The sequence below is a fragment of the Taudactylus pleione genome, unplaced genomic scaffold (assembly GCF_031769625.1).
Source record: "Taudactylus pleione unplaced genomic scaffold, aTauple2 ptg000129l, whole genome shotgun sequence".
NCBI lineage: Eukaryota > Metazoa > Chordata > Amphibia > Anura > Myobatrachidae > Taudactylus > Taudactylus pleione.
In genome coordinates this window covers 20,268,561-20,282,182 of record NW_028284531.1, presented here as the reverse complement: position 1 = coordinate 20,282,182, position 13,622 = coordinate 20,268,561, and the positions used below count along the sequence as shown (strand labels likewise).

The window sequence follows — 13,622 nt, the reverse complement described above, 5'->3', positions numbered from 1 at the left end:
TTTGATACTTTCTGTCTATATACCTGAGGTCCTACATCCCTATAAACTGTATTCTGTGTTGTATATTATGTTAAAGTTTTGTACATTAAAAAGTCAATGCCCTGGTGATATTATAATAACTAAAGAAATGTAAACACATATATATAACAGATTATGATGTGATGTTTTCAGTGACGGAACATTCCCAACTGACGAAGGTTCCAGTCTAGAGATCACCGATTCCATCTTCGTAGGGGAGAGTGAGAATGTGGGCTCACAAGGTGGACAGAACAGCTACTGGGGTCGTGGAGGGTCAGGGGAACAAAGGTCATTGCCACGGAACAAGTAAGGTTCACTTATATATGCAATTATTATTACTATTATCCATTATTTATATGGCACCACAAGGGTTCTTCACCGCCTTACAAAGTACATAAACAAATGAGCACACAATTAAACAGTACAAACAATGCAGGACAACGACATGGTTTATAAGCATTGCTGCATTAGCAATCATAACACTCATAAAACTCAAATAAGCAACAGGGCATTAGCAATCAAGTGATCAGTGCCCTTGTGGGGAGTTTGGAGTAGATGATAGTATGAGCAAGGGAAGGAGAAGCACATGAGGGAAGAGGGCCCTGCTCATGAGAGCTTACATTCAAGGAGAGGGTCAGACAGACAGGGGTGACACAGTGGGTTAGGATGAGAGTTGGAAGACTTTGATGATGTAGTGGGTCTTGAGAGCCTGTTTGAAGATATGTAGAGAGGTGGAGAGTCTGATAGGGAGAGGGAGAGAGTTCCAGAGGTAGGGAGCAGCGCGGGCAAAATCTTGGAGATGGGAGTAGAAGTCTCCAGTTGGCAGGAGAGAAGGCATACAGTTGTGGAGTGAAGTGGGTTGCAGGTGTGTGAAGGGAGATGAGGTCAGAGATGTAAATGGAAGAGGATTGGGTGAGGGCTTTGTCAGTGAGTGTAAGAAACTTGAATCAGGTTCTGAAGGTGAAGGGGTGCCAGTGTAGGGCTTGTAGGATGCTGTGCATCAGTTTCATCCCTTATTTATGGGCATTAGAACTACTTAAGTGAAATTATTTTAGTTTTCTATTTATGCTATTGCCAATTATTTATGTTAACAGAATTACATTTTTATAACTATTTTTTTTTTTTGAGATGAGTGACCCAATAAGAAAACATGGTTGTATTTTATAAGTACTGTATAGTATAACTAGCTTGTAGTAAACAGTGAAGTAAATTAGAAGAAAATTCATTCTGAAGTCAAAACTGACACCTCTGTAGGGAGTATGTTTTGCATATAACCTGAACTGTAGTTTAAGACAAGGTTAATATCCTCCAGTATCTCCTATAACAAGATGTCATGCATAGGTATTAGTATAGTCAGGCGCAGTTGTGGGGGGGGGAGTTTTTTTATAGGACTGATAACACAAAATTAACCCTGGAAGTGATAAGAGAATTAGGTGTTCTGAATCCCACATTCCCCTAAGCCAGCAATGCTGCTTATAATGTCAGGTGCTATGAACAATATTAGTCCTGCACAGCCTATGGCACTGGCGCCTCTATTTACAGAGTAGTGTGATCTTCCTGTGCAGGATATACCTGGGTACAGGATGCATTCATATTCTTTCCAACCTGTATGAGACGGAGGGGGAGCTGTCATCACTTCCTGTCATTTCAAAGACTGTGCTAGGTAAATGACAGGTAGAAGCTGATTGGTTGCTTTGGACAACTTCTCTACTATATCTCTCTCCAAGGCTTGATACATCTCACCCTCTGTCTCATACAGTTTGGAGAGAATATGACTTTCTCCCCTAGCCAGCAGTGAATGCGCAGGAAGAAGAGTATAAAACTGACATAAGAAGAGCATAATATGGAGAAATAGAACTAAAAACATAAAAAAATGAATAAAAGGGCATTGGATGTGAAATATCTAGGATGCACTATTGCAAATATTTGTCACTAAATAATAAAAAAAAAATACAAAAAAAACAATTTTATGTATCATTTCTAGGACATTCCCAATCCGTGGCTTTCAGATATACGATGGGCCAGTCAGGCTCCTCAGATGCACGTTCAAGAAATTCCTCTCAACTGGGGATCGTCCCTCCAGCGCAATTGGCTTTCCCTTGAAGAATTCCTGGCAGATAACACCTCAGAACAACATTTCTCTGGTCAGGATGGAGAGGAGTGTAAGTGACATTGTTTAGCACATGCAGTACTTCGGGCAGACAGAAGTATTGATGTAAATACCAACCATATAGTTACATAGCTCGATGTCTTCTCCCCTGGTGTCGATAGGGTTAAACATCCCACCATCATTAAACAGAACAGCTTGATTGTTTTCAGTAGAGTCCCTGGGTTTATGGAGGCCAGAACCATGCTGTAAGCAGAGAGATAGCATGCTGAGGACTTAGTCATTGCTGAGCTCCAGTCTGATAGTGTGTTTGTGTTGGCAGCTCATCCCTTGCTGAGTTCTTACTGCAAAGTATGTGGTAGCTGTGTGGGTGTCTTGCAGGTTGCCCTGACCTTTCTCCTGAGCTTGTACTCAGCTCAGCTGATATGCTTTTCATTATCCATCATAAAACAGAAGAATTGTCTGAACCAGTTCTGAGCTACACCCTGAAATGCCAGACCCGCTGAGTCTTGCAGGAGAAAGACATTAAGTGGAAGGATGATTAACTAGGTAGTGCCAGTGGAGACACAACTCAAGGATCAGCCATCCTGTACCATGCCTGGTCAAATGCGCTCATCCTGGCTATCGGAGAGTTAAGGTTCATTGCTCTCTGCAAATATAAATCTTGAGAAAATTCTTCAAACAGAGTTAATGTCTGTCTGTGCCGGGAGAATGCTATGTCCACATTACCCCACCTTAACCAAATGACCCGAGCCCTCTTGTACGATGCTGACGTAGGGTTGGGTTCCCCACGTAGGCAGCACACAAATCTCTAAATCTATGGATTGAGTAGCAATGAATGTGGATAGATGAATCAGAAAATACATATTATTCCTCAGCCATGTGCCAAGAATTCAGGACAAAACATGTTGGCTTTTTCCTTCTTTGCTGACTTGCAGCCTCCACAGACATCAATATCAGTAGAGGGAAATAAAAAGGTTGCGCAGAGTTAAGATGGCCTTACACGGTGCAATATGCACAGTGCAACGCGATGGGGCATCCGACATCAGACATATTGGGCGGTCCACACACACGGTGCGATCGGGTGGCCGACCGCCCGATATGCCGGCTCCCCCCTCCCCCACCCGCATAGCACTGCATGGGATCGCACATCGCATCCCTAGATCGACTGAATCTGCCGTAAGATCTGGGGGTGCGATGTACGACCCCACGGGTGCACGCTCTGTCCGATATCATGCCCATACATGGTACGATATAGCAGCCAAATCGTACCAATCCGTTGGATCGGCTGCTTTATTGCACCGTGTATGGACACCTTTAGATATGTATTTCATACTGAGGATTAAACTAAAGAGATCTTACTGGTACCATCCATGTCCATTACAACATACACCTTCGTGCAACTCTGGAGCACTATCATTACCAGAGTATGCATAACCTGCTGCCTTCTGGAGACTGACAGGAGAGCAAAAGCATACCAAAGTAAAACAAGTACATACATATGTATACACTTTGTGGACATTATAATAGGTAGATCAGTTACACTATAATATAATATATTGCATGTTTTTATCCAGACTTGGGTAACACACTGGAACGCATGTCATCACAGTGGACAGCATGTACAGCTCCATACATAGAGTTGGTCTTTGTTTCCTGTTATTTCCTAATTATTTTTGTCTGTTTCAAACATGTAATAAACAAGGTGATTTAATGCACAACTCAGATCTGTGGGAGGGATTGCATAATGCGAGATTACCATGCTGTTGTGCTACCTTTGAGAGCAGGGAGTGAGTTGTACTCTGACAAGCTGTAATATGACAGAACATCTCATTTACATCCTATCATTGCTAGTGCTCCTAGAGTTTTACGCCAGACTACCTATCAGTGCTATATACAAACATAAAGCAAAGTGTTAGGAAGTGGAAACATGGAGCCGATAATGACATCATGCTGCGTAACTTGCCAATAAAATGTCTGGTAGTTACATACATGTAAACAAACGTCTCATAGCTTACCAATTTGGTCCAGGTTTCTGTGAAAAGCAGAACTTTTTAAAAAAAGTTACAGAATTTAAAATATTGTGGTAAAATTACATTTAAGTGAAAGAAAATGCAGCTGCTCATATTTCACTATATTGGTTCTGCTGCCCAGTGGAGGATTCAGCCAGTGACTATAAGAGGGTCTATGTACTAAGCCTTGGAGAGAGATAAAGTGGACAGGGATAAAGTACCAATCAACCAGCTCCTAACTGTCAGTTTACAGGCTGTGTTTGAGAAATGACAGTTAGGAGCTGATTGGTTGGTACTTTATCTCCCTCCAAGGTTTAGTACATAGACCCAAGTATATCTTTTTGTAGCAGTGTACTAACAATGATGATCGTTTGGGCACTAAACAAAGTGATACAAGATATTCTGTTAAAATGATTTCAAAATTTATTGTATTTCTATTGTCTTAGTGGTGTCCTATAAAAGTTTAGTATTGCATTGTCTATTTGTTATTTATCCTGTCTCAGAGATTGTGCATATTTATAAATGTTTGATTTTATCTATGCACCACAAAAGCACAGCCTCCCTCTCCCTCCATATACTGGAATATGCTAGTTTGTAGCAGATAGATCACAAATGACTCCAGATGCAATTATACATTCTCACTCTTCTGGCATCAGCAGAGTGTTTACACGTGTCTATGCGATGTACTTATAAAAAAGAGAATGCTCCTTATTTAGAATCTGACTGCAACTCTCTGTTACGTGGTTTTATTAATTACTTAAGACATGCGCTAAATGTGTCAGTAATAGAGATAAAGAGAATTTAAGCACAGAACCCAGAACCCATCTTAATGATCTACTTTATTTATCAGGCCAAATATATTTTATTTGTATTCCTCTGGCTCCCAGAGAGGATATCTTCCCACATCTGCAAAACAAATCTTACTATGTGCAATTACCCTACTTATTTGCTGCAGATGTAGTTGCTGCTCACTGCTATGATCTTGACAGATGATAAATATTTTTCCTAATCCACATATTAACCACGGCACAAGGAGAAGATAGTTTATTACATATTAAAACCAAAGGAGTCTGTACTGGATTAAGGAACGCATTAAGGCCCTCATTCAGAGCCACTCGCTATCGGCAGTACGCTCGTTCCGAGCGATGTTCGCACATCTGCGCATTCGTACGGTTTTTAGTACGCATGCGCGAACCAGTCAGTGCGGCCGAAAATCATTTGTACGCAATATAGCGAGTGCCTGCTATTTTGAGTGACAGAATGAGGCGTATGTGGGTGGTAACAGGGGAAGGTGCTTGAAAACGGGGAGTGGAGATCCGTTCGCAGGCGTGCTTAAAGGTCAAAACGGGCGTTTTATGGGTGTGCATAATTAATATAGCAGCGTCAATGACCACGTCACTTGTTTTTTTTTAACTCAGAACTGCTCGCAAAATAGCGGTTGAAAAAACCAACCACAAGAATAGCGAGCAGTTCATATCCTGTTCGATGTACTCGATTAATCTAATAAATAGCGGACATGACGTATGGTGCGAGCGGCCACAGGGCGTTTTTAAGAAATAAAAGATCGTATGTTTTGCTCGCTCGTTCAGACTTAGAGGTGTGAACAGACTGCAATGTGCGAACGGATCATTTGCATAGCCACCCCTTGTTTTTGAACGAACGAACGCAAATAGCGAACGGCTCTGAATGAGGGCCTAAATCCTTTTGCCCATCCAATGATCATACTGTACATCTTGGCACTGCTGGACTTTAATTTTCCAATCCTGTCTCTAGGTTGGGCTCAAAGTATTTTTTGGTCGCTCTGGGCAGTGGTTTGGATCTAATGACTATGATGGCGACAAGAGCTCAATCTTCCATGACCTGGATGGCTCAGTGACTGGATATCCTGATACGTTTGTTGGGCGAGCAGACAATTATATTCTGCGCCATCCAGGATGCCTTACAGTGCCACGGTGGAACGGAGTGATGTGCACAGGCAGATACGCTCAGGTGGGTGCTCAGCAGTTGTATATGAACCTTAAGCTGCATTATGTAGATTTTGCAAATACTGTACTAAGACAACCAAATGGGCCTAATTATTATGACTGTGTCCAGTGCTCATGCTTATTGTGACCAGGGCAGTATTGTACGTTCTCCCCATGTTTGGGTCTCCTCCAGGGGCTCTGAGGTCCTCCCTTAGCCAAAACCCATACTATTAAATAATGTGTGTCTGTATCTGGGGAGGATGGAGGGCCTGATTCAGACCCGGTCGCAAGCACTGACCGTTTGCAACCGGGTCCATGTTTGGCCACTGGGCATGCGCATGACGGAGCCGGCTAGCGACGGGTGCTCCGTCGCTCCGGGTCTCGCACCAAAGGGGCGAGCTGTCGATGGTGAGTGACAGCTCGCCCCGTTTGGTGGGCGGGCCAGGGGGGTGGCCGGCCAAATGGAGGCGTTCTCAATGGAACGCTTGCCGTTTGGGGGGGGGCCCACTGACATCACCAGTGATGTCAGTGGGAGAGCTTCCGGCTCTGTTAGAGCCAGAAGCTCTCTGGGGCTTGCGGCCACGAGACCCTACCACAAGGGTCTCATCATAAGCCTGATGGTCGCGATGGTCTTGACCATCGCGACCATCAACCTCGCCGCTCGCTATAGCTGTGGGTGGTCACCCACAGCTATGCGAGCGGCCAGGAGGCCGCTCCCAAAAAAAAAAAAACGCCCTAATTCAGAGCGAGCGCTCTTTCAGAGCGTCCGGCTCTGAATCAGGGCCGGAGTGAAATAGGGACTAATATAAAGGATTGATACATGGTGCCTGATTCAGAGGGAGATGCAAAGTAGCCGCGTATATTTGCGGTCATCTATCTCCGACTTTATGGAAATGGCGCTACAGTCCCTGGTGTACATCCATTTGTTTGAATGTGCAAGGACTGAGATGCCCACTGTCAGCATCCATACATGCTGAATTACCGCCTGGTGCATCAGTTACACTATCGAAACTTGCACCAGGCCTATGGCAGGCACAGAGTTACCATTTGAGTACGGCCTCCAAACGAAAATGAATCAACATCTAAGTAGGCAAATACTTCAATGACACACCCACGGCACTCCCATAACACGCCCACCCATGTTTAGCCACCTCCCAGTCACCGCCCAGGAACGCCCAGCACTTTTCCAAGACATCACTGATACTGTGCATCTCATCCGCAACAGCGCCTCTGTGTGTATGTTCTGTATAACGCATGCGCCGTAGGGACTTTTGCACACGCGCAGTTACAAAAAATTGCTCAACTCCACCAACATCAGCATACCATGCAACTCAGATTCAGGCCCAATATATTTAATATGCTGCCCCTATACTTTGTATTGAAGTAATAGATCTATATAATTGCCATGTCCATTTGTCAGGTTATGTTTGGCTATGTATTATGTCCTAAGTCTGTATACAGTATAAGATAATTATATTGTGTGCAGTGGTTAGGCCATGTTGAGAGATGTAGTATCCCATGTATATAGATTGTAATTAAGTTGTTTTATGATCACGTCTAGTGGTCAGGTCATGTTGGGTATTGTCCTGTGTCTGTATAGGACACAACACCTGCCCATTGGACATGGTCAGGTCATGTTGGACAGGTGTTGTATCCTATGTTTGCATAGTGTATCATATATTATTTATATTAGAACCATTTTATCTAGTGTTCATATGGTAAGGCTCACATGCATACAGTTTTCCCAAATTGGGCTCCCTCTCAAATTGTATGTGTTCAGTGTCATGTTGTACATTGGCATAACATTGTTAAATTCTGTTTGTTTAATAGAATATTATTTTTAATGTGAATAAAATATTTTGTGATAAGTACATCCTTTTTTTACCGTTGCTATTTATGTAGCACAAAACATCCCATCAAACATTGCCTTATTAGAAAAGTTGTCTGCACATTCCCACAGTCATGATTCAGGCACGGCTCATTTGTCTTATTTAAAATTCCGAACTATTTTTCTGCCTGTCATGTGCCAACAACACACTGCTGGTTACCATTATAATATTCTCTTTAAGCTCAGGAGAGAGATGATTTGTGTGAACAGGGGAGTAACTAGGTATTTGAAGGCCCCATAGAAAAAGTTTGTAAGGGCACCTATGTACCACCCAAAGGTGAAAAATGTATATAACACATGTAACTTTGACAAGGAAGATGGGTCCCCCTCAGCTCTGGGCCCCATAGCAGCTGGACCCCTTGTAGCTATGGTAGTTATGCCCATGTGTGTGCAATTCAATTTTCGGTGATATGCCTTGGAGTGCCTCTGAAGTGGTGGGGAAGGCACGCTGCAGCAATGAATCTTCACTTATATTTCCTCGCACCTCTTAGAGATGTGCAGGAAAATGAGTGAATATTTCTTACCGTAATACAAAAACAATTTAGGGTCTATTTACTAAGCCTTGGATAGAGATAAAGTGAACGGAGATAAAGTACCAGCAAATCAGCTCCTAACTGCCATGTAACAAGCTCTGTTTGAAAAATAACAGTTAGGAGCTGGTTGGCTGGTACTTTGGGGTCTATGTACTAAGTCTTGGAGAGAGATAAAGTGGTCGGAGGTAAAGTACCAACCAGCCAGGTCCTAACTGTCATTTTTCAAATACAGCCTGTATCTCCATCCACTTTATCTCAATCCAAGGCTTAGTAAATAGACCCCTTAGTTCTTTATAAGGATATTCTTATGCCTATCCCAATCATGTTTAAATTAACCACTACCACCTCTGATGGGAGGCTATTCCACTTACCCATTACCCTTTCTGTAAAGTAGTTTTTCTCAAATTTCCTTTGAACCTACCTCCCTCCTGTACGCACCTCAACATTGCGGCTATATCCTGACGGCAAGGCACATATAATTGAATTCCCTCCATATGCTGTCTACTCATAGTGTAATTTTGTAGAGATGTGCGGTTCAGTTCTCCAGAAATCCGAATCCACACAAATTTCGTGAATCCAGGTAAATCTGAGTCACGGTTCTAATCTCCTGAGGAGATCCGGGTAAATCCTGGTCGCGGTTCTGATCTTTTTGCGGTTCAGAATTCGGATTTTAAATCCGAATTTCAGGTTTTGGACTGCATAAATTACATGATTTTAGCTGTTTTTATTACTTTTTATCTATTTTTTATTTAAAAAATCCAGATCCAAACCAAAACCAAAACACTTGAGAGTGGTTTGCAAAACCAAATCCATATCCAAAACCTTGAAGGAGATACAGATCCAAAACACAGGGGTTGGCACACATCCCTACAATTTTGTGGGCATAACCAACAACATTCAGCATATGTAGTCTCTAGGAGCTAGTGACATCACTGAGGTATGAGGCACAGAGTGGTTCAAGCTATAAAATGGCTGACATTGCAGGCGTAGCTATACTACAGGAAGACATAAAGCACTTTCAATTTATCCAAACTGCGGTAAATGGCCACAGCATAACTTTTTCAGCTACCGCTCTAAAGGCCTCCATACATGGGGCAATTTGAATCCGATCCGATCTCGCATACGATTCCCTTGATAATTCTTCCCTTGACATTCTGTACGATTTGTATTTAGAAATGGTGCAATTCTACAAACGACCAAACGATTGTAAATGGAGGAGGGGAGTGTCCAGGGACATCGTACATCGCATCGTACTGCTGCCAAGGTGCGTAGGATGTGTGCCAAATCATACACGATGGATCGCAATCTTTCTGCAATACCATCTGATCTACCATGCCGATCCACGTTGCCGGGGACGCGCATCGCATCGTAATCGTGTATAAAAAACACTAATTTTCACACGATTGGTCGTTACGATCAGTCGAAAACGGCCAGATCATGTGAAAAATCGCCCCGTGTATGGGGGACTTAACAAGTAGCAGATATTGGCCCTAATTCAGAGCTGCTCGTAAGCGGCCGCTCGTTCGTTCTGACCGATGTTCGCACATCTGCGCATGCGTACGGATTTTAATACGCATGCGCGAACCAGTCAGTGCGGCCGAAAATCGTTTGTTCGCTATATAGCGAATGCCTGCTATTTTGAGTGACAGAAGGAGGCGTATGTGGGTGGTAACAGGGGAAGGTGCTTGAAAACGGGGGTGTGGAATTCGAACGCAGGCGTGCTTAAAGGTCAAAACGGGCGTTTTAAGGGATTGCATAATTAACAAAGCAGCGTCATTGACCACGTCACTTGGTTTTTTTTTACTCAGAACTGCTCGCAAAATAGCGGTTGAAAAAAACCAGCCACAAGAATAGCGAGCAGTTCATACGCTGTTCGATGTACTCGATTAATCTAATAAATAGCGGACATGACGTATGGTGCGAGCGGCAAGGGGGCGTATTTTTCAAAATTACAACCGCAAGTTTTGCTCGCTCGTTCAGACTTAGAGGCGTGAACAGACCGCAATTAGCGAACGGTTCATTTGAATAGCCACCCCTTGTTTTAGAACGAACGACCGCAAATAGTGAGCGGCTCTGAATGAGGGCCATTATTCCAATGCCGACTCATTCTCAAATTCAGAAGTGTTTCTTTTCATGGTAAACTTGACAAGGCAACTGTGCAATGTCTAAAAATCCCCAGAGCACTGACATCTGAAATACATACTGTATAAGTGCAATGCATCATGGCAGCTTTCCAGATAAACTGACATCCTGAAAAAGCTGTCGCTATCCACAAACAACATAGATAAATGATCTGAAAGACAGACATAAACACACTGCTTGAAGTATCTTTTATTCAAACATTGCACTATTTATCTTCAGAATGTATCACCCTGTGGCCTCACCTTCCCCAGCAGGACCATTTATATAACATAAGTAAACCTGTTATACTAACTGTTATTTCTCCAGGTGGGAATACACAAGATCATGAGAGTTGAGAGGATTAAACAAGGGGTAGGCTGCTGCCCCTGTACTTCTGTACCTCTGTGTCTGGGACATGGGGGTAAATTTACTAAAATGATAGTTTTTAGAAGACAGTTTTAAAAGTGATGTTGCCCATAGCAACCAATCAGATTCTACTTAACATTTAACTAGCACCTCCTAGAAGATAACAGCTAGAATCTGATTGGTTGCTATCGGCAACATCACTTTTAAAACTCACTTCTAAAAACTCTCACTGTAGTAAATTTACCCCTATTTGTCCTTTCTACATAATCTAGCTTTGGCAATGTGTCAAGTTTGGGAGTGGCAAATATACATGTAACATTAGAATATATGATGGTACCAAAGCTGGGAGCTCCATTGTTGTGGATCATTTTGGCTCCTGGATCTTTAATCAAGAATCAGATGATGATGGATCGCCCATGGATTGCCTTATATGTGTACTTTAGGTGGTAGTAAATTAAGAATGATCTGATCGTAGTAAGTGCCTTCACTAAGGGATTGAGAGTAATTGAGAGGTGTTCTGTCTCAGGGTGGCTGTGAGTTGTATGTCATTTTTCAACTCTGATACAATATAAAGAAAAGGATGAACGTGTGAATGTTTAATTCATTGACCATTTTCAAAATGATGTGTAACCGTCTGATGTTCAGAAAGCCAACAGGTCCCTTGTATATATAAATGATAACTTTGGTGTTATCAGCCTTAGCTGCCAGGTGAGGAATAAAGTATCAGTAATAGGTCAATATCCCAAGTTCTTATTTGGAACTAGTGGGCTAAAAAGGGATGCCCCTGTCATTAATCTAAGGCAGTGTTCCCCATACTCATTCCTCAGGGCGCACTAACAGTGCATGGTTTCCATTTTTCCTAGTTGGTGCACAGGTGTATTCATTACAGGCTGACACATTTTAAAAGATCCACAGGTGGAGCTAATTATTTCACTTGTGATTCTGTGAGAAGACCTGGAAAACATGCACTGATGGTGCTCCCGGAGGAATGCGTTTGGGAATCACTACTCTGAGGTATAACTTTTCTTGCGTTTGATTAGTAATTGTCAAGTTATGGGCTGGACCGATGATTATAGAGGTTGGAATTTTGCCACTAGGAAAATCTACATCAATTTTTATCTCTGCTGAAGAATATAGACTTATTATTAGAGTTCTCCCAAGTGTTATGTTGTATTATCTTTAGGTAGGTACTAGGGGTGAGCGGGTTCGGATTTCTGAAATCCGAACCCCCCCGAGCCCCCCCGATCCGAGTCCAATCCGAGTCAGGCTCGACTTTTCCTGCCTGACTCGGATCTGAAATCGAGGCAAAACGTCATCATCCCGCCTTCCGAGTCTCGCGGGTTTTGGATCCTATATAAGGTACCCGCGTCGGCGCCATTTTCTCACTCGGCTGTGGACAGTGAAGAGGGAGGGTGGGAGTTAGGGCTGTGTAGTGTAGTGTAGTGTAGTGCTGCTGTTGTCCACTACTTCAAAGTCCATAGGGGCTGGCTGTGTTGTGCTGTGCTGCTGTTGTTAATAGGGGCTGTGTCCACTACTTCAAAGTCCATAGGGGCTGGCTGGACTGTGTTGTGCAGTCAGTTCTCCATAGGGGCTGTGTCCACTCCAAAGTCCTGTGCAGTGTCCCAGTCCTAAAGGGGTGCTGTAGTGTTGTCCAGGGGGTGCTCTGTCCATCAGGGGTGCTCCCCCCAAGTGCTAAAAAAATAATATATTTTCTGTGTTTGTGAATTGTGTGCGCAGTAGCCGCACGTGCATCAACAAAGTAGTGCCAAGCGTGCGCCTGTGTCATAAGTAAAGGGCTGGCTGGCTTGACCGTTAAGGGTGCTGTAACCCCCGAAAGTACACTCCAGTCCAAACCAAAAAAAAAATTATTTTCTGTGTTTGTGAATTGTGTGCGCAGTAGCCGCACGTGCATCAACAAAGTAGTGCCAAGCGTGCGCCTGTGTCATAAGTAAAGGGCCGGCTGGCTTGACTGTTAAGGGTGCTGTAACCCCCGAAAGTACACTCCAGTCCAAACCAAAAAAAAAATTATTTTCTGTGTTTGTGAATTGTGTGCGCAGTAGCCGCACGTGCATCAACAAAGTAGTGCCAAGCGTGCGCCTGTGTCATAAGTAAAGGGCCGGCTGGCTTGACCGTTAAAGGGTGCTGTAACCCCCAAAGTACACTCCAGTCCAAACCAAAAAAAAAATTATTTTCTGTGTTTGTGAATTGTGTGCGCAGTAGCCGCACGTGCATCAACAAAGTAGTGCCAAGCGTGCGCCTGTGTCATAAGTAAAGGGCCGGCTGGCTTGACCGTTAAAGGGTGCTGTAACCCCCAAAGTACACTCCAGTCCAAACCAAAAAAAAAATTATTTTCTGTGTTTGTGAATTGTGTGCGCAGTAGCCGCACGTGCATCAACAAAGTAGTGCCAAGCGTGCAGCTGTGTCATAAGTAAAGGGCCGGCTGGCTTGACCGTTAAAGGGTGCTGTAACCCCCAAAGTACACTCCAGTCCAAACCAAAAAAAAAATTATTTTCTGTGTTTGTGAATTGTGTGCGCAGTAGCCGCACGTGCATCAACAAAGTAGTGCCAAGCGTGCGCCTGTGTCATAAGTAAAGGGCCGGCTGGCTTGACCGT

At 43.4% G+C, this 13,622-nt stretch overlaps 2 protein-coding genes across 3 annotated transcripts in view; both read left to right on the top strand.

Moving 5' to 3' along the window:
- Window positions 1-13,622, top strand: part of CEMIP (cell migration inducing hyaluronidase 1) — a 147,940-nt gene that overhangs the window by 15,964 nt on the left and 118,354 nt on the right. The window lies entirely within an intron of this gene.
- Window positions 1-13,622, top strand: part of LOC148523700 (cell surface hyaluronidase CEMIP2-like) — a 102,121-nt gene that overhangs the window by 47,761 nt on the left and 40,738 nt on the right. For both annotated transcript variants that reach the window (XM_088472939.1, XM_088472938.1), the window contains exons 16-18: window positions 172-324; window positions 2,003-2,180; window positions 5,911-6,126. In XM_088472939.1, coding sequence (XP_088329065.1) covers window positions 172-324; window positions 2,003-2,180; window positions 5,911-6,126 — 547 coding nt within the window. The remainder of the gene's footprint in view (window positions 1-171; window positions 325-2,002; window positions 2,181-5,910; window positions 6,127-13,622) is intronic.